The 20,415-nt window shown below is 45.0% G+C and overlaps 1 protein-coding gene across 9 annotated transcripts in view; it reads left to right on the forward strand.

Annotated features, from left to right (window-relative positions):
* pitrm1 (pitrilysin metallopeptidase 1) overlaps positions 1–20,415 on the forward strand; it is a 333,676-nt gene that overhangs the window by 194,342 nt on the left and 118,919 nt on the right. For all 9 annotated transcript variants that reach the window (XM_060905918.1, XM_060905920.1, XM_060905919.1 and 6 more), the window contains 4 exons: positions 6,069–6,195; positions 8,535–8,623; positions 8,789–8,917; positions 9,463–9,576. In XM_060905918.1, coding sequence (XP_060761901.1) covers positions 6,069–6,195; positions 8,535–8,623; positions 8,789–8,917; positions 9,463–9,576 — 459 coding nt within the window. The remainder of the gene's footprint in view (positions 1–6,068; positions 6,196–8,534; positions 8,624–8,788; positions 8,918–9,462; positions 9,577–20,415) is intronic.

Below are 20,415 nucleotides of genomic sequence, written 5' to 3' on the forward strand. Positions count from 1 at the left end.
AATGCTGGAGTGGGTCCAGTGCCACCGCCTGGCATTAGACCAGGTCATCGACCTGGCAGAGGACTATTTGGTAGCAAGTCTGGCAGCAGATGGACATTCCGCCGCTTCTCTTTTTCTCTCCTTTCTTCCCTCTCTTCTCTTCCTGACCCTGCCCTGTTCCCCCACCACAGAGGTGGGGTCTGGCTCCCCCCCCAGCCAGCCCCACTGTACCCATGATGTCCCCCTCCCATCTTCACCTTTTGTGTCTGTGGTCCCCCCCAGTATCGCCATTGCGGAGGTGAAGCCTGGGCCGGTATGCTGGTGCTGTGGGGAGCCTGGGCGTCTCCAGGGCCAGTGCTCTGTGATGGAGGTGTGAGCTGTGGTTCGGATCCCCAATGTGCCACAGACCGCTCTCGATCGGGCCAGAGACTGCCCTTGATCGGGCCAGACCAGTGTGTGTGTTGTATATCAGTGAGTGTTCAAGGGGATACATATCACATGTTGGTGGATTCTGGCTGTAATCAGACCTCAATCCACCAAAGCCTGGTGCAAGGTGAGGCACTGGGGAAAGCACAAGTGATGGTTTTGTGTGTGCACGGGGATGTTCACGAATATCCACTAGTGTCCGTCTACATTCTATTTCGGGGGGAGCATAGCGTAATGGTGGTGGTTAACCTGCATCTCACTCACCCGCTGATTCTGGGAACTGATCAACCAGGGTTTAGAAGCTTAATAGTAGTGGGTGGGTCCTATGATAATATGATATGGGGGATCCTGGTGTGGCATTTGACTGGGGAAGCTGTCACAGCGCCGTCTACATCAGCACCGCATCAGGGTGATACAAGGAGTGGGGAGCAGCTCACCCCTCCTCCCTCCCTTGGGGATTCCATCAAGGATTTCCTGTTGGAACAGATGCAAGACGAGACTCTGCGTCATGCGTTTGACCAAGTGAGAGTAATCGATGGTCAACCCCTCCAACCAAATGTGAGACCCCCTCCTTCCCCTACATTGCTGTTATTAAAGATAGGCTGTAGCGAGTGATGCAGGACACTCAAACCGGTGAACAGTTATCCCAGTTCTTAATACCAAAGAGCCGTAGAGAACTTATATTCCATGTGGCTCACTTTAATCCAATAGCCAGATATTTAGGACAGGATAAAACACTAGCTCAAATAATGGCTTGGTTCTATTGACCAGGGATTCATGGGGATGTCTATCGGTGGTGTGTGGCATGCCGTGAATGTCAAGTCAAGTTTATTTGTATAGTGCTTTTAACAATAAACATTGTCGCAAAGCAGCTTTACACAATTTGAACGACTTAAAACATGAGCTAATTTTATCCCTAATCTGTCCCCAATGAGCAAGCCTGTGGCGACAGTGGCAAGGAAAAACTCCCTCAGATGACATGAAGAAGAAACCTCGAGAGGAACCAGACTCAAAAGGGAACCCATCCTCATTTGGGCAACAACAGACAGCATGACTATAACAGTTTTAACAAGAAGTCAGTTTTGTTGATGTTATAAACTCTTCATTGATGAAAACTGTTCATGACAACTGCAGGCCTAAAGTTAGCATGTCAACTGTAGTCCTCAGCTATAAAAGCATTACTGTAAGAATCCAGAGCGTCCTCCAGGTGTGACTTTCAACTGTCCTCATGGGGCCATCCTCCACAGGAGCGATGCGATGAGACTCCAACCAGACACAGGGCACCAGGATGGATCAGGCAGGTCCGAGGAGCAGAAGAGGTCAGCATCTCGATCCCAGGACTGACATGTAACTCAGAGGGACAGATTTGGGGGGAGTGGGGAGAGAGAGAGAGAGGGAGAGAAAAAACAGGTTGTTAGGTATGCCCAATGTCACCTGAATAAGTAGGAACGGTATATATATTGCACTGAGTACAAGTAGGGACTCCGGTAACTAACTATGACAGCATAACTAAAAGGGGAGAGCCAGAAGGTAACACATGAGGGGGCCCCAGGACATAAAGCAGCCAGCCACTACACCGTCAACAAACTCGAGTGAGCAAGCGAGTGGGGACTGACAGCATCCATACATCCCAGTTTACCAAAACACTCTGTCTGAGGACCCTCCAGATCTACACCTTTACCTCATAAACACCATTCACAAAAGGCTTGACTAAACAGATATGTTTTCAGCCTAGACTTAAGCACTGAGACTGCATCTGATTCCCGAACACTACTTGGAAGGCTGTTCCATAACTGTGGGGCTTTGTAAGAAAAGGCTCTGCCCCCTGATGTAGCCTTCACTATATGAGGTACCAGCAGATAGCCTGCACCTTTTGATCTAAGTAGGCGTGGCGGGTCATAGAGGAGCAGAAGTTCACTCAGGTACTGTGGTGCGAGACCATTTAGTGCTTTAAAGGTCAATAGTAGTATTTTATAATCAATACAAAATTTGATTGGGAGCCAATGCAGTGTGGATAAGACAGGGGTGGTGTGGTCATATTTTCTAGCTCTAGTAAGGACTCTTGCTGCTGCATTTTGAACTAACTGGAGCTTGTTTATGCACTTATTGGAACATCCAGACAGTAAGGCATTACAATAATCCGACCTGGAGGTAACGAAAGCATGAACTAGTTTTTCCGCGTTACGTAGTGACATTAAATTTCTTATCTTAATATTTCTGAGATGAAAGAAAGCTATTCAGGTAATGCCAACTAGTAAATCCCGCAGCCACCCCAAAGGCACCATTGCACCCTCTCCCTCCTAATCGAGACCCCCTTCAAAAGAATTGGCATGGATCTCATCGGGCCATTAGATCGGCCAGCATGAGGATATCCCTTTATTTTAGTCCTGGTAGACTATGCAATGCGATATCCAGAAGCGGTGCCTCTCCGCAATATTTCAGCACACAGTACTGCGGAGGCACTTGTCTGTGTTATCTCCCACGTGGGGATTCCAAAAGAAATCCTGACTGACTAAGGCATTACGTTTATGTCATGCACACTTCGCGAACTATATGAGTTGTTGGGGATTAAATCGATCCACACCAGCGTCTATCACCCGTAAACCGATGGCCTGGTGGAACGATTCAATCAGACACTTAAAAATTTAGTTCAGAAGTTTGTAAGTGAAGATGCATGTAATTGGGATAAATGGCTCAAGCTCCTGTTATTTGCAGTACAGGGTGTCCCGCAAGCCTCAGCTGAATCCTACCCATTCAGATTATTATATGGGTAAAATATAACCACATCACCCCTGTCTTATCCGCACTGCATTGGCTCCCGATCAAATTTTGTATTGATTATAAAATACTACTATTGACCTTTAAAGCACTAAATGGTCTCGCACCACAGTACCTGAGTGAACCTGAGTGCCTTGTGGCATTTTAGACGTGCTACAGGAAAATTGGGAGGAGGGACTTTCATCTAGTAAAAAAGAAATTCAATACCTTCTCGATCTGCGTGCAAAGCGCCACACCCTCACGCACTTATGAGAATTTGCGGTAGGCACAAGAACACCAAACCCGGCTGTACAACAAGGGCACACGCCTAAGAGAGTTCACCCCGGGAGATAAAGTACTTATGTTATTGCCCACTTCAAACTCCAAATTAGTTGCCAAGTGGCAAGGGCCCTTTGAGGTCAAATGGCGAATTGGGGACATTGACTATGAGGTGAGGCAAACGGATGGGGTAGGGCACTGCAAATATACCACCTCAACCTGTTAAAATGTTGGAATGAGAGGGTCCCTGTGGTGTTGGCGTTGGTGGTTCTGTAGAAGGTAGAGCTGGGGCTGGAGGTAAAAACAAAAGTAATGACTCAAACCCCTCCAGTCCCCTGTAGAAACCACCTCTCACCAGCCCAACTCACAAAGGTTGCCAGGTTGCAAAAAGAATTTTCCAATGTATTCTTGCCCCTTTCCAGCCGCACCCACCTCACAGAACACCACATTGAAACACCCCCAAGAGTGGTGGTTAAGGTACACTATATTGTACCTTAAAAGTACACTATATTGCCAATAGTATTTGCTCACCCATCCAAATTATCGGAATTAGGTGTTCCAATCACTTCCATGGTCACAGGTGTATAAAATCAAGCACCTAGGCATGCAGACTGTTTTTACATGCACCCTTAACATTTACCTGAACACAAAAAAAGGTGGTTCAGGACAAACTTAAGGCCAAAGGGAGAAAAAGTGAGGGTGAAAAAAAGAGGGACAGAAGTATGAAAAGTATTGAAGTGCTTTGGCGTATTACCCAGCACATGTCTAAGAAGTTGGGAGGTGTTATTTAGAAAATGTGCCATATGGGAGTAGTTTGAAAAATTTCCCCATTCAAAGTACACTATATTGCCAATAGTATTTGCTCACCCATCCAAATTATCGGAATTAGGTGTTCCAGTCACTTCCATGGTCACAGGTGTATAAAATCAAGCACCTAGGCATGCAGACTGTTTTTACAGTTTGGAGCTGGCCCCTTCCTCTTCCAACATGACAGTGCACAAAGCAAGGTCCATAAAGACATGGATGACAGAGTCTGGTGTGGATGAACTTGACTGGCCTGCACAGAGTCCTGACCTCAACCCGATAGAACACCTTTGGGATGAATTAGAGCGGAGAGTGAGAGCCAGGCCTTCTCGTCCAACATCAGTGTGTGACCTCACAAATGTGCTTCTGGAAGAATGGTCAAAAATTCCCATAAACACACTCCTAAACCTTGTGGACAGCCTTCCCAGAACCCTATGGATTAGGAATGGGATGTCACTTAAGCTCATATGTGAGTCAAGGCAGGTGAGCAAATACTTTTGGCAATATTGTGTATATGGAAAATAATAGAAGGATGGGATAAAAAAAGAGGGATGCGAGTGGAATGCCTATTTACGGATTAAACAGATACCCTGCACCTTTTGATCTCAGTAGATGTGGTGGGTCATAAAGGACCAGAAGTTCACTCCAGTAGTGTGGTGCAAGACCATTTCAGGGCCTTAAAGGTCAATAATAGTGTTTTATATATATTAAGGCAAATCTGGTGTGGATGGCCTCCGATTGCTGTCTGCACGGGAAGGAAAAAAAAATTGTGGTCTTTGGCATTCTCTGAGAGAAATGAAAATGCAGAAGAAGTGAATGTGAAAATACAACAAAAATGAACATGGAAAATTATTTGTAGATAAGCTGAAGAAAGATTGTCAATTAAATTCTGACACCAAAAGAAAAAAAAAAGACTTGCTGCAAACAAATTGAAAACGGGAATATGCTCCAGGTGTACCCTGTGAGAGTGATTTATTTAAACAAGGAATATCTCTGAATGTCTCCTCTTGGTTTGAGACCTGGGTTCTCCTAAATGTAGAAATAAATCACTGGTGTACTAACAACTAGACATTAAACAAGTCAGCCAAGGAAAACAGCAGCAGTTTGTAACCAAAACATTGTGAGCGCAGTGAAGAAAAACCCCATAACAGCCAGCAATCTCACCAAAACCCTCCACAGGGCAGGGGTGTAGGTATCACAACACACTGTTTGAAGAAGACTTCAAGAGCAGAAATATACAAGCCATACCACAAGATGCAAACCAGTCATCAGCAGTAAGAATCAGAATGCCAGATCAAAATTTACAATGAAATACAGAGATCAGCCACAAAAGTTCTGAACCAAAGCTGTACCAAGGCTATGGAAAGGCCAAAGTGTAGAGGAAGAAAAGATCTGCTTATGGTCCAGAACACATCATCTCATCAGTCAAGCACGTTGGAGGTAGTGTCATGGGTTGGGCTTGCATGACTGCTTCTGGATCCGGCTCACTAATCTTTATTCATGATGTAACTCATGATGGTAGCAGCAGAATGATTTCAGAAGTCTCCAACAACATTCTGTCTGCCAATTTATATAAAAAGACATCCAGTCTAATTGGGAGGATTTTCATCATGCAAAAAGACAGTGACCCAAAACACATTGCCAACACAATGAAAGACATCATTTGGGTTTAAAAAAAAAAGTGGGAAGTTTTAGACTGACCAACATAGCTGACCTTGTTGTTCCAATACAGTCAGAAGGGACTGTATATTCCACTGCTGCACGCACCCCCACTACTATCTCCAGTATCATGCCTTGGCTAAAATTCTGTTTTTGTTTAACAGGTTTTTTACTTATGGTGACATGCCATTGGAGCAGCATCTGAAGCAGATACAGCAGGAGGCTTTGTGCAAGTTTCAGAGAATTGAAACAAACACTGCAGTACCAACACAGAGCCGATGGGACAAGCCAGTCAGTGTCTCTCTCTCTCTCTCTCTCTCTCTCTCTCTCTCTCACTCACTCACTCACACACACACCTACAGAAATATAACCCTGATTCCAAAAAAGTTGGGACAAAGTACAAATTGTAAATAAAAATGGAATACAATGATGTGGAAGTTTCAAAATTCCATATTTTATTCAGAATAGAACATAGATGACATATCAAATGTTTAAACTGAGAAAATGTATCATTTAAAGAGAAAAATTAGGTGATTTTTAAATTTCATGACAACACATCTCAAAAAAGTTGGGACAAAGCCATGTTTACCACTGTGAGACATCCCCTTTTCTCTTTACAACAGTCTGTAAACGTCTGTGGACTGAGGAGACAAGTTGCTCAAGTTTAGGGATAGGAATGTTAACCCATTCTTGTCTAATGAAGGATTCTAGTTGCTCAACTGTCTTAGGTCTTTTTTGTTGTATCTTCCGTTTTATGATGTGCCAAATGTTTTCTATGGGTGAAAGATCTGGACTGCAGGCTGGCCAGTTCAGTACCCAGACCCTTCTTCTATGCAGCCATGATGCTGTAATTGATGCAGTATGTGGTTTGGCATTGTCATGTTGGAAAATGCAAGGTCCTTCCCTGAAAGAGACGTTGTCTGGATGGGAGCATATGTTGCTCTAGAACCTGGATAGACCTTTCAGCATTGATGGTGTCTTTCCAGATGTGTAAGCTGCCCATGCCACACGCACTAATGCAACCCCATACCATCAGAGATGCAGGCTTCTGAACTGAGCGCTGATAACAATTTGGGTCGTCCTTCTCCTCTTTAGTCCGAATGGCACGGCGTCCCTGATTTCCATAAAGGACTTCAAATTTTGATTCGTTTGACCACAGAACAGTTTTCCACTCTGCCACAGTAAAGTCAAGTCAAGTTTATTTGTATAGCGCTTTTAACAATAAACATTGTCGCAAAGCAGCTTTACAGAATTTGAACAACTTAAAACATGAGCTAATTTTATCCCGAATCTATCCCCAATGAGCAAGCCAGTGGCGACGGTGGCAAGGAAAAACTCCCTCAGACGACATGAGGAAGAAACCTCGAGAGGAACCAGACTCAAAAGGGACCCCATCCTCATTTGGGCAACAACAGACAGCCTGACTAATATTAACAGTTTTAACATGAGGACAGTTTCGTTGATGTTATAACTCTTCATTGATGGAAACTTGAGTGCAAAACTGATTCATGATAACTGCAGTCCTAAAGTTAGCAAGACAACTGTAGTCCTCAGCCATAAAAGCATTACTGTAAGAGTCAAGAGCATCCTCCAGGTATAACCTTCAACTATCCTCATGGGGCCGTCCTTCACAGGAGCGATGCGATAACAACTTGGGTCGTCCTTCTCCTCTTTAGTCCGAATGACACGGCGTCCCTGATTTCCATAAAGAACTTCAAATTTTGATTCGTCTGACCACAGAACAGTTTTCCACTTTGCCACAGTCCATTTTAAATGAGCCTTTGCCCAGAGATGATGTCTGCGCTTCTGGATCATGTTTAGATGCGGCTTCTTCTTTGAACTATAGAGTTTTAGCTGGCAACGGTGGATGGCACGGTGAGTTGTGTTCACAGATAATGTTCTCTGGAAATATTCCTGAGCCCATTTTGTGATTTCCAATACAGAAGCATGCCTGTATGTGATGCAGTGCCGTCTAAGGGCCTGAAGATCACGGGCACCCAGTATGGTTTTCCGGCCTTGACCCTTATGCACAGATAGTCTTCCAGATTCTCTGAATCTTTTGATGATGATATGCACTGTAGATGATATGTTCAAACTCTTTGCAATTTTACACTGTCGAACTCTTTTCTGATATTGCTCCACTATTTGTCGGCGCAGAATTAGGGGGATTGGTGATCCTCTTCCCATCTTTACTTCTGAGAGCTGCTGCCACTCCAAGATGCTCTTTTTATACCCAGTCATGTTAATGACCTATTGCCAGTTGACCTAATGAGTTGCAATTTGGTCCTCCAGCTGTTCCTTTTTTGTACCTTTAACTTCTCCAGCCTCTTATTGCCCCGTCCCAACTTTTTTGAGATGTGTTGCTGTCATGAAATTTCAAATGAGCCAATATTTGGCATGAAATTTCAAAATGTCTCACTTTTGACATTAACATGTTGCCTATGTTCTATTGTGAATACAATATCACTTTTTGAGATTTGTAAATTATTGCATTCCGTTTTTATTTACAATTTGTACTTTGTCCCAACTTTTTTGGAATCGGGGTTGTACTCAACTGTGAAAGAAAGCACTATTGCACTGTCACATGAAGTACATGATGAAGGCTCGTTTGTTTTGGCTCGTTTGTTTAGAGGGAAGCTCACGTGACCTGCAATCCTGATACATTGGCTCCAGATCCAGCTAAACAGAACTCCCTGTGTGTCAGCTACCTGCTGAGCGAGTAAGTGTACACGTATGCATGCACACAAATAATTATGTTTACTGAGGGAGAAAGTGTTTCCTCTTGTATTTTGAAGGGGGGAGGGGTGGTATAATTTTAATAATTAAAAAAACTTTAAAATGTTCTTATATTAGTGTTTACTGTGTGTGTGCATGTTATCAACAGCATCACAGACACGTTTGAAGCTTTCACTCTGAATTGTCTCTCTTACCTGATGTTTGCTGGCCCAAACTCTCCATTTTACAAAACTCTGATTGAATCCAAGATTGGCAGTGACTTCTCATCTGTAGTTGGGTAAACACACAAGTCATTATCCATTTCTGGTCATTTCTAATTATATAAAGACAGGTCCATAAGTATTTGGACAGTGATGCAATTTTCACAATTTTGCCTCTGTACACCACCACAGTGAATTTGAAATTAAGCACTCAAAATGTGATGGAAGTGTAGAATTTAAGCCGTTAATCAACAAAATATTGCATTCACTGGGGCATTAAACAGGCCACACTTTGCCATGAAACTGCTTTAGTCAATTACTTCTGAAAATGGAGGAACTATGTAAAATAAATGGCTGTAATTCCTAAATGGTTAATGCAGTATTTTTGTTTAACCTTTTGAATTAAAGTCTACACTTCCATCACATCTTGATTGCTTCATTTTAAATCCATTGTTCCACCACCATGGTGGTGTCCAGTGGCAAAAGTACGAAAAATGTGTCACTGCCAAAATACTTATGGACCTGACTGTATAATATAGACTACAGTGTTCTGTCAACTTGAATTTTCAAAGTTTTATGCACAGGTATATTGAGGTGCATCTATTGTAAACACACTATATAGGTATGATGGCAGTACCAGGGAAGCCTCATTCAGCATCGGCTTGCAGGGCATAGAAGAAGAGGACATGGAGAATATCAAACACACCATTAGCCAAACCATTGATGACATCATAGAGTAAGTACTGAGTAAAAACACAGACAGACAAACCATGAGCACACTGTTCCTGTGCATAGCAAAGATAATGGTGAGGAAGGCAAAAACAACTGCAAACATTTTTGGGCTTTTCAAGTTTCCATTACAGTTATTGGATACCATCTATATGCCATATGTCTAATGAAATAAAACCATCCTGAGATCAACCCACATAATGCAGCAATGTTGGAACTAAAATTACTTTTTGGCTGAATCTGAAATAGATTTTTGGGAGAATGTAAACCTTTTCACTTTACATGTCCATTACATATTTTAGGTCTTTGAAGCTTTGAAAAGCAACAGTGTTGTTTATACTTGTCTTTTTTTCTCAGTCCCATTCCTTTTTTCTGCTTTACTCTTTATTTGCTTGTCGAGGATGGTAAAACAAACTTGTCACCTTCACTGTTGTTGGTCCCTTAAGACATACTAATAATTTTGACAACATCCTAGATGTGAGTAGAGGACATGGGTCTAGTTATACACCAGAAGCACCAGAAATCCAGCTCTCCCCATCACACAACTACTACCAACCAGGGAGGGTGAAGGCTAACACATACTTGCTTTGAACCATGTGAAGCCACTACCATATCTGTTTGAACTGCTTCTCATGCTATGTCACAGGGCAGTGTAACACACAGATGGGAAAGATTCATCTGCCCTCTTCTACATGCAGGACCTTATTGATGCCCACAATTGAATAATCAAATCAAATCAAATCAAGTTTATTTGTACAGCGCTTTTAACAATAAACATTGTCGCAAAGCAGCTTTACAGAATTTGAACGACTTAAAACATGAGCTAATTTTATCCCTAATCTATCCCCAATGAGCAAGCCTGTGGCGACGGTGGCAAGGAAAAACTCCCTCAGACGACATGAGGAAGAAACCTCGAGAGGAACCAGACTCAAAAGGGAACCCATCCTCATTTGCGCAACAACAGACAGCCTGACTATAATATTAACAGTTTTAACAGGTATAACCCTCAACTGTCCTCATGGGGCCGTCCTTCACAGGAGTGGGGCGATAAAACTCCGACCAGACACAGGGCACCAGGATGGATCAAGCAGGTCCGAGGGGCAGAAGAGGCCAGCATCTCAATCCCAGGATCAACATGTAACTCAGAGGGACAGATTGGGGGGGGGGGAAGAAAACATGTTGTTAGGTATGCCCTAAAAATGACAAGTATTAAATCTGTGTGGTAGGCTCGCAGAGACGAGAGTCTTTACATCAGGCATGACACACAATGGCATGTTAATATGGTAAAAAATATATCATGACCTGCTCTGGCTGGATGCTTGATTGGGTGATGGGAGCACACTCCTCAGCAATGATGAGATGCAGATGGGACCCTTAGGCCTGGCCAAGACAATTCAGTTACATTTCACCGGGTCTGGGACATGCGACAGAATGTCTGACGGCCGATTCCCTGCAGGCTACGATAGCCAGTCGAGGTCCCCACCGTCTCCACCAAAAGATTTCCTGTTGACTCCATGTAACTCAGAGGGACAGATTTGGAGTGGGGGGGGGGGGGGGAGAGAAAGAAAACACAGGTGGTTAGGTATGCCCAATGTCACCTGAATAAGTAGGAACAGTATACATATTGCACCAAGTACAAGCAGGGACTCCGGCAACTAACTATGACAGCATAACTAAAAGGAGAGAGCCAGAAGGTAACACAGGCATGAGGGAGCCCCGGGACATAAAGCAGCCAGCCACTGCACCGTCAACAAACTCGAGTGAGCAAGCGAGTGGGGACTGACAGCATCCATACATCCCAGTTTACCAAAACACTCTATGTCTGAGGACCCTCCAGATCTACTCCTTTACCTCAAACACCATTAACAAAAGGCTTGACTAAACAGATATGTTTTTAGCCTAGACTTAAATGCTGAGACTGTGTCTGATTCCCGAACATTACTTGGAAGGCTGTTCCAGAACAGTGGGGCTTTGTAAGAAAAGGCTCTGCCCCCTGATGTAGCCTTCACTATACGAGGTACCAGCAGATAGCCTGCACCTTTTGATCTAAGTAGGCGTGGCGGGTCATAGAGGAGCAGAAGTTCACTCAGGTACTGTGGTGCGAGACCATTCAGTGCTTTAAAGGTCAATAGTAGTATTTTATAATCAATACGAAATTTGATTGGGAGCCAATGCAGTGTGGATAAGACAGGCGTGATGTGGTCATATTTTCTAGTTCTAGTAAGGACTCTTGCTGCGGCATTTTGAACTAACTGGAGCTTGTTTATGCACTTATTGGAACATCCAGACAGTAAGGCATTACAATAATCCAACCTGGAGGTAACGAAAACATGGACTAGTTTTTCTGCATCATGCAATGACATTAAATTTCTTATCTTTGCAATATTTCTGAGATGAAAGAAAGCTATCCGGGTGATGTTATCAATGTGAGTTTCGAATGAAAGACTGGGGTCAATAATCACTCCGAGGTCTTTTACTGCTGCACGTGAAGAAACAGAAAGGCCATCCAGAGTTACTGTGTAATCAGAAAACTTACTTCTAGCTGTATGTGGTCCTAGTACAAGTACTTCAGTCTTGTCAGAGTTAAGCAGAAGGAAATTTATAAGCATCCAGTGTCTAATGTCCTTAACACATTCCTCAATTTTATTAAGCTGGTGTCTCTCATCAGGTTTTGCAGAGACATACAACTGTGTGTCATCAGCATAACAGTGGAAACTAATACAATGTTTACGAATAATATCGCCCAGAGGTAACATATATAGAGAAAAAAGCAGTGGACCCAAGACAGAACCTTGTGGAACACCAAACTTTACCTCGGTACGTCTAGAAATATCACCATTTATATCAACATACTGATAACGATCCGTTAGATAAGACCTGAGCCAGGAGAGGGCCATTCCCTTAACTCCCACAACATTTTCTAGTCTATCCAGAAGAATGGAATGATCAATGGTATCAAATGCTGCACTAAGGTCAAGCAACACAAGTAGCGAGACACAGCCCTGATCAGACGCCAACAGTAGGTCGTTTACTACTTTAACCAGTGCTGTCTCTGTGCTATGATGAGGTCTAAATCCTGACTGATACATTTCATGGATGTTATCCCTATGTAAATATGAGCATAACTGCTGTGCCACAGCTTTTTCAAGGATCTTGGAGATAAAGGGGAGGTTTGATATTGGCCGATAATTGGACAGCTGACAGGGATCAAGGTCAGGTTTTTTAATCAGGGGTTTGATAACTGCTAGTTTAAAGGATTTGGGTACATAGCCAATCGTAAGAGAAGAATTTATTATTTTTAGAAGCGGTTCAATTACTCCAGGCATTATCTGTTTGAATAGATGTGACGGTAAGGGATCTAGTACGCAAGTTGAGGCTTTTGATGTAGAGATTAATGAAAGTAATTCAGTTTCTTTTAGGGGAGTAAAACATTCTAACTGATGATCTGATACAGTTATATTGTTAACTACAAGGTCACTTTCATTGTCTAACCTTAAATTAGTAGTTTGAATTTTTTGTCGGATATTCTCAATTTTGTCATTAAAAAAATTCATGAAGTCGTTGCTACTACATACTGCAGGTGTGCATCTGTCTATAGTGGACTTATTCCTGGTTAATTTTGCTACAGTATTATACTTGGAATAGTGTTGGTCTGATTGACAAGGAAGAGAGTAATGCTATCTCTCCCTCCCAGAAATCATGACCAATTTTGCTTTCTTTGCTTTTGGCCACAGATGACTGTGTCATCGCTGGGATTTGAACCTGCAATCTGTTAGGGTGAAAGCATTTCTGTTGCAAAACTGGGGAATGAATTTTGTACAGTGTTACTTGAAAGTTTGTGAATCCTTTAGAATTTTCTATATTTCTGCATAAATATGACCTAAAACATCACCAGATTTTCACACAAGTCCTAAAAGTATGTAGATAAAGAGAACCCAGTTAAACAAATGAGACAAAAATATTATACTTGGTCATTTAATTATTGAGGAAAATTATCCAATATTACATATCTGTGAGTGGCAAAAGTATGTGAACCTTTTGCTTTCAGTATCTGGTGTGACCCCCTTGTGCAGCAATAACTGCAACTAAACATTTCCGGTAACTGTTGATCAGTCCTGCACACTGACTTGGAGGAATTTTAACCCGTTCCTCCATAGAGAACAGCTTCAACTCTGGGATGTTGGTGGATTTCCTCACATGAACTGCTCGCTTCAGGTCCTTCCACAACATTTTGATTGGATTAAGGTCAGGACTTTGACTTGGCCATTCCAAAACATTTAACTTTATTCTTCTTTAACCATTCTTTGGTAGAACAACTTGTGTGCTTAGGGTCGTTGTCTTGCTGCATGACCCACCTTCTCTTGAGATTCAGTTCATGGACAGATGTCCTGACATTTTCCTTTAGAATTTGCTGGTATAATTCAGAATTCATTGTTTCATCAATGATGGCTTTTTTTCTGCATCTTGGCCCAGATGCAGCAAAACAGGCCCAAACCATGATACTACCACCACCATGTTTTAAAGATGGGATAAGGTTCTTATGCTGGAATGCAGGGTTTTCCTTTCTCCAAACATAATGCTTCTCATTTAAACCAAAAAGTTCTATTTTGGTCTCATCCATCCACAAAACATTTTTCCAATAACCTTCTGGCTTGTCCACGTGATCTTTAGCAAACTGCAGATGAGCAGCAATGTTCTTCTTGGAGAACAGTGGCCTTCTCCTTGTAACCCTGCCATGCACACCATTGTTGTTCAGTGTTCTCCTGATGGTGGACTCATGAACATTAACATTAGCCAATGTGAGAAAGGCCTTCAGTTGCTTAGAAGTTACCCTGGGGTCCTTTGTGACCTCGCCGACTATTACACACCTTGCTCTTGGAGTGATCTTTGTTGGTCAACCATTCCTGGGGAGGGTAACAATGGTCTTGAATTTCCTCCATTTGTACACAATCTGTCTGTCTGTGGATTGGTGAAGTCCAAACTCTTTAGAGATGGTTTTATAAACTTTTCCAGCCTGATGAGCATCAACAACGCTTTTTCTGAGGTCCTCAGAAATCTCCTTTGTTCGTGCCATGATACACTTCCACAAACATGTTGTGAAGATCAGACTTTGATAGATCCCTGTTCTTGAAATACAACCCCGAATTCAAAAAAGTTGGGACAAACTACAAATTGTAAATAAAAATGCAATGCAATAATTTACAAATCTCAAAAATTGATATTGTATTCACAATAGAACATAGACAAAATATTAAATGTTGAAAGTGAGACATTTTGAAATTTCATGCCAAACATGGCTCATTTGAAATTTCATGACAGCAACACATCTCCAAAAAGTTGGGACAGGGGCAATAAGAGGTTGGAAAAGTTAAAGGTACAAAAAAGGAACAGCTGGAGGACCAAACTGCAACTCATTAGGTCAATTGGCAATAGGTCATTAACATGACCTGGGTATAAAAAGAGCATCTTGGAGTGGCAGCGGCTCTCAGAAGTAAAGATGGGAAGAGGATCACCAGTCCCCCTAATTCTGCGCCGACAAATAGTGGAGCAATATCAGAAAGGAGTTTGACAGTGTAAAATTGCAGAGTTTGAACATATCATCATCTACAGTGCATAATATCATCAAAAGATTCAGAGAATCTGGAAGAATCTCTGTGCGTAAGGGTCAAGGCCGGAAAACCATACTGGGTGCCCGTGATCTTCGGGCCCTTAGACAGCACTGCATCACATACAGGCATGCTTCTCTATTGGAAATCACAAAATGGGCTCAGGAATATTTCCAGAGAACATTTATCTGTGAACACAATTCACCGTGCCATCTGCCGTTGCCAGCTAAAACTCTATTGTTCAAAGAAGAAGCCATATCTAAACATGATCCAGAAGTGCAGGCATCTTCTCTGGGCCAAGGCTCATTTAAAATGGACTGTGGCAAAGTGGAAAACTGTTCTGTGGTCAGACGAATCAAAATTTGAAGTTCTTTATGGAAATCAGGGACGCCGTGTCATTCGGACTCAAGAGGAGAAGGACGACCCAAGTTGTTATCAGCGCTCAGTTCAGAAGCCAGCATCTCTGATAGTATGGGGTTGTATTAGTGCGTGTGGCATGGGCAGCTTACACATCTGGAAAGACACCATCAATGCTGAAATGTATATCCAGGTTCTAGGGCAACATATGCTCCCATCCAGACGACGTCTCTTTCAGGGAAGACCTTGCATTTTCCAACATGACAATGCCAAACCACATACTGCATCAATTACAGCATCATGACTGCGTAGCCGGACCCTTCCCGGGTACTGAACTGGCCAGCCTGCAGTCCAGATCTTTCACCCATAGAAAACATTTGGCACATCATAAAACGGATGATACGACAAAAAAGACCTAAGACAGTTGAGCAACTAGAATCCTACATTAGACAAGAATGGGTTAACATTCCTATCCCTAAACTTGAGCAACTTGTCTCCTCAGTCCCCAGACGTTTACAGACTGTTGTAAAGAGAAAAGAGGATGTCTCACAGTGGTAAACATGGCCTTGTCCCATCATTTTTGAGATGTGTTGTTGTCATGAAATTTAAAAATCACCTAATTTTTCTCTTTAAATGATACAGTTTCTCAGTTTAAACATTTGATATGTCATCAATGTTCTATTCTGAATAAAATATAGGATTTTGAAACTTCCACATCATTGCATTCCGTTTTTATTTACAATTTGTACTTTGTCCCACGTTTTTTGGAATCAGGGTTGTAAAACAGGGTGCCCACTCACACCTGATTTTCATCCTATTGATTGAAAACACCTGACTCTAATCTCACTGTAGCAGTTGTTCTAGCTGGGTGGAGCACAGAAGCACGGCAGGCCAGAATGGAGTTCTCAAAACTCGTTTATTGTAGCTTTTCAGCTTTTAACTACACACATCTACATGCACGCACACCAGTATCCAGGTTAGGAGTAGCCCCCTTCCTCCACTCTCCCTCTCCTCTTACAGGGCACGGTCACTGGGGAAGACACACAAACAGGTTAATTCCCGTCAGGTGCAGTGATTCCGCCACTTACCTTCCCTGACTCCGCCCTCCATTCACAGACCGACGCTTGACCACGCCCCCGCTGCCACATACCCCCACCACCCGACTCAGGCCGGGCAGCCATCCAGCCTGCAGCCGACTCCCCCCCCCACCCCCGACGGGAGAGGATGTCCGCCACAACCATCTGTGTCCCCGGCCTGTGGACCACCTCAAACTTAAACGGCTGGAGTGCCAGATGCCAACAGGTGATCCACGCATTGGCATCCTTCATGCGATGGAGCCACTGGAGGGGCGCGTGGTCCGACCAGAGGGTGAAAGGGCACCCCAGCAGATAGTAGCGGAGGGCGAGAACCGCCCACTTGATGTCGAGGCATTCCTTCTCTATGGTGCTGTACCTGCCCTCGCGCACCAACAGCTTGCGGCTGATGTATAGCACTGGACGGTCCTCCCCCTCCACCTCCTGGGACAGAACAGCCCTCAGCCCTCTGTCCGATGCGTCCGTCTGTAAAACAAAGGGGAGAGAAAAGTCAGGGGAGTGTAACAGTGGCCCCTCACACAGTGCAGCCTTTACCTTAGAGAAAGCCCGCTGGCATTGCTCCGTCCACTGGACCGGATCTGGTGCCCCCTTTTTAGCGAGATCAGTCAGCGAGCTGGTGACGTCGAATAATTAGGTATAAACCTACGATAATAGCCAGCCAGCCCCAGGAACTGCCTCACCCCCTTTTTGGTCTTGGGCCTCGGGCAGGCCACAATTGCTGCTGTCTTATTGATTTGGGGACACACCTGCCCATTGCCCAAGTGGAAGCCCAGGTACCGTACTTCCACCCGCCCAATCGCACACTTCTTTGGGTTGGCTGTGAGCCCCGCTCGCCTCAGCGACCCGAGGACTGCCCTCAGGTGTTTTAGGTGCCACGGCCAGTCATTACTATAAATAATAATGTCGTCTAAGTATGCGGCTGCATAGGTGGCATGGGGGCGGAGGACCCTATCCATAAGCCGCTGGAACATAGCGGGCGCCCCAAACAGCCCAAACGGAAGTGTGATGAACTGGTGTAAGCCAAACGGTGTGGAAAAGGCTGTTTTCTCTCGGGATAGTGGAGTCAAGGGGATCTGCCAATATCCCTTTGTAAAATCCAGTGTCAAATAAAAACGAGCCGTGCCTAGTCGATCGAGCAACTCATCAATACAAGGCATTGGGTATGCATCAAATTTAGACACCGCGTTGACTTTTCTATAGTCCACACAGAACCGGACCGACCCATCGGCCTTGGGAACCAAGACCACCGGACTGCTCCAGTCACTGTGGGACTCCTCGACAATGCCCATTTCAAGCATGGCCTCGAGTTCTTCCCGAACCACCTTTTTCTTGTGTTCGGGCAGTCTGTAAGGGCGGTTGCGCACTACCACCCCTGGGGCCTCTCAATGTGGTGTTCTATGAGGTGGGTGCGGCCGGGCAGGGGCGAGAACATGTCAGAAAATTCTGTTTGCAACCGGGCGACCTCTGTGAGCTGGGTCGGGGAGAGGTGGGCTCCACAGGGGACCGGAGTGGTGGGTGATGCTGATTTTCCCTTTTGAACCTCTGGCCCCAGCTCCGCCTTCTCTGGAACCACCAACACCAGTGCCACGGGGACCTCCTCGCTCCAACGCTTTAACAGATTGAGGTGGTATACCTGTAACGCCCCACCCCTGTCCATTCGCCTCACCTCATAGTCGACATCCCCGACTCGCCGTGTGACCTCAAAGGGTCCTTGCCACCTGGCGATTAATTTAGAGCTCGACGTGGGCAATTACACGAGTACTTTGTCTCCCGGTGTGAATTCCCTAAGGCGCGTGCGCCTGTTGTACAGGCGGACTTGACGTTCTTGAGCCTGCCACAAATTCTCCTGGGTTAGGTGTGGGAGTGTGTGGAGTTTTGCGCGCAGATCAGTAATACGTTAGTATTGAATTTCATTTTTGCACGGGGAAGGTCCCTTCTCCCAATTTTCCCGCAGCACATCTAGGATGCCACGTGGCTTATGCCCATATAATAATTCAAACGGGGAGAACCCCGTGGAGGCTTGTGGGACCTCTCGCACTGCAAAAAGCAGGGGTTCAAGCCATTTATCCCAGTTACGTGCATCCTCGCTTACAAATTTTTTAATTATGTTTTTGAGGGTGCGATTAAACCGTTCAACTAAGCCGTCTGTTTGTGGGTGATAAACGCTGGTGCGGATCGGCTTGATCCCCAATAACCCATACAGTTTGCGCAGTGTGGGTAACATGAATGTAGTGCCTTGATCAGTCAGAATCTCTTTGGGGATTCCGACTCGGGAGATGACGTGGAAGAGTGCTTCCGCAATACTACGTGCGGAGATATTGCGGAGTGGCACTGCTTCTGGATATCGCGTTGCATAGTCCACCAGAACTAAAATAAAGCGATACCCTCGTGTTGACCGATCTAATGGCCCGACGAGATCCATCCCAATTCTTTCGAACGGGGTCTTGATTAGTGGTAGAGGGCGCAAAGGCGCTTTTGAGATGGCCGCTGGATTTACTAACTGGCATTCATGGCATGCCGTACACCACCTACGGACATCGCCGCGAATCCCTGGCCAATAGAACCAGGCCATTATTCGGGCTAGTGTCTTATCCTGCCCCAAGTGTCCAGCCATGGGATTCAAGTGAGCCACCTGGAATACCAATTCCCGGCGGCTCTTGGGGATCAAAAGTTGGGTTATTTGTTCCTTAGTTTGAGTGTCCTGCGTCACTCAGTATAACCTATCCTTAATAATGGAAAAATAGGGGAAGGACGGGGTGGTGTTTGGCTGGAGCGTTTGACCATCGTTTACTCTCACTTGGTCAAACGCATGCCGCAGAGACTCGTCTCGCGATTGCTCTAACGGAAAATCCGCAAGGGATTCCCTGAGAGAGGGAGGAGGAGACTGCTGCTCCTCACTCTGACACGGTGATGACGTAGACGGCTCTGTGACAGCTGCTCCCGCCAATGCCACTCCGGGACCTCCCCCCGCTAAACTACGGCAGGACCCACTCTTCACTAAGTGCGTCATTAAATCCCGAAATCCCAGCCAATCAGTCCCCAAAATTATAGAGTGGGTGAGGCGAGGATTAACCGCCGCCTGAACTCTAAATTTCTCCCCTCGAAACAGAATGTGGACCGACACTAAAGGGTAGTTGTGAACATCCCCGTGCACACACAATACCTTCACCAATTGTGCTCTCCCCAATGCCTCGTTTTGCACCAGGCTTTGGTGGATTGAGGTCCGATTACAGCCGGAGTCCACCAAAGCCTGATAGGTATCCCCTTGGATACTCACCGGTATGCAATACGCTCTGGCCTGATCGATGGTGGTTCCTGGTGCGTCGGGGATCCGGACCACCACGCCCACCTCCATCGCCAAGCACTGATGCTGGAGGTGCCCCGGCTCCTTGCAGCGCCAGCACACCGGCCCAGGCTCTCTCTCTGCACCAGTGTTCCGGATATCATTCATCTGATGGGGGGAAGACACAGACATGGAAGTAGGAAATGGTAGGACACCGTGGGTGCGGCGGGCCAGCTGGGGTGGAGCTGGCTTCCGCCTCCACGGTGGGGGAATGGGGCGAGGGAGAGAAACAGAAGGGGAGAGAGGGGGAGAAGGGGAGACACGCTGTCCTGCCATTGGAACGGCCGCCATATGGTCCTCCGTCAGCTCAATGGCCTGATCCAGCGATGCCGGGCGATGGCACTGGACCCACTCCGCGGTTCCTTCTGGAAGACGAGTGACGAACTGCTCCAGCTCCACCAGATCGATGATCTCCTCTGTGTCGCGGTTGTCGGCCCTCAGCCACC

This window comes from Neoarius graeffei, chromosome 23 (assembly GCF_027579695.1).
Source record: "Neoarius graeffei isolate fNeoGra1 chromosome 23, fNeoGra1.pri, whole genome shotgun sequence".
Classification (NCBI taxonomy): Eukaryota; Metazoa; Chordata; class Actinopteri; order Siluriformes; family Ariidae; genus Neoarius; species Neoarius graeffei.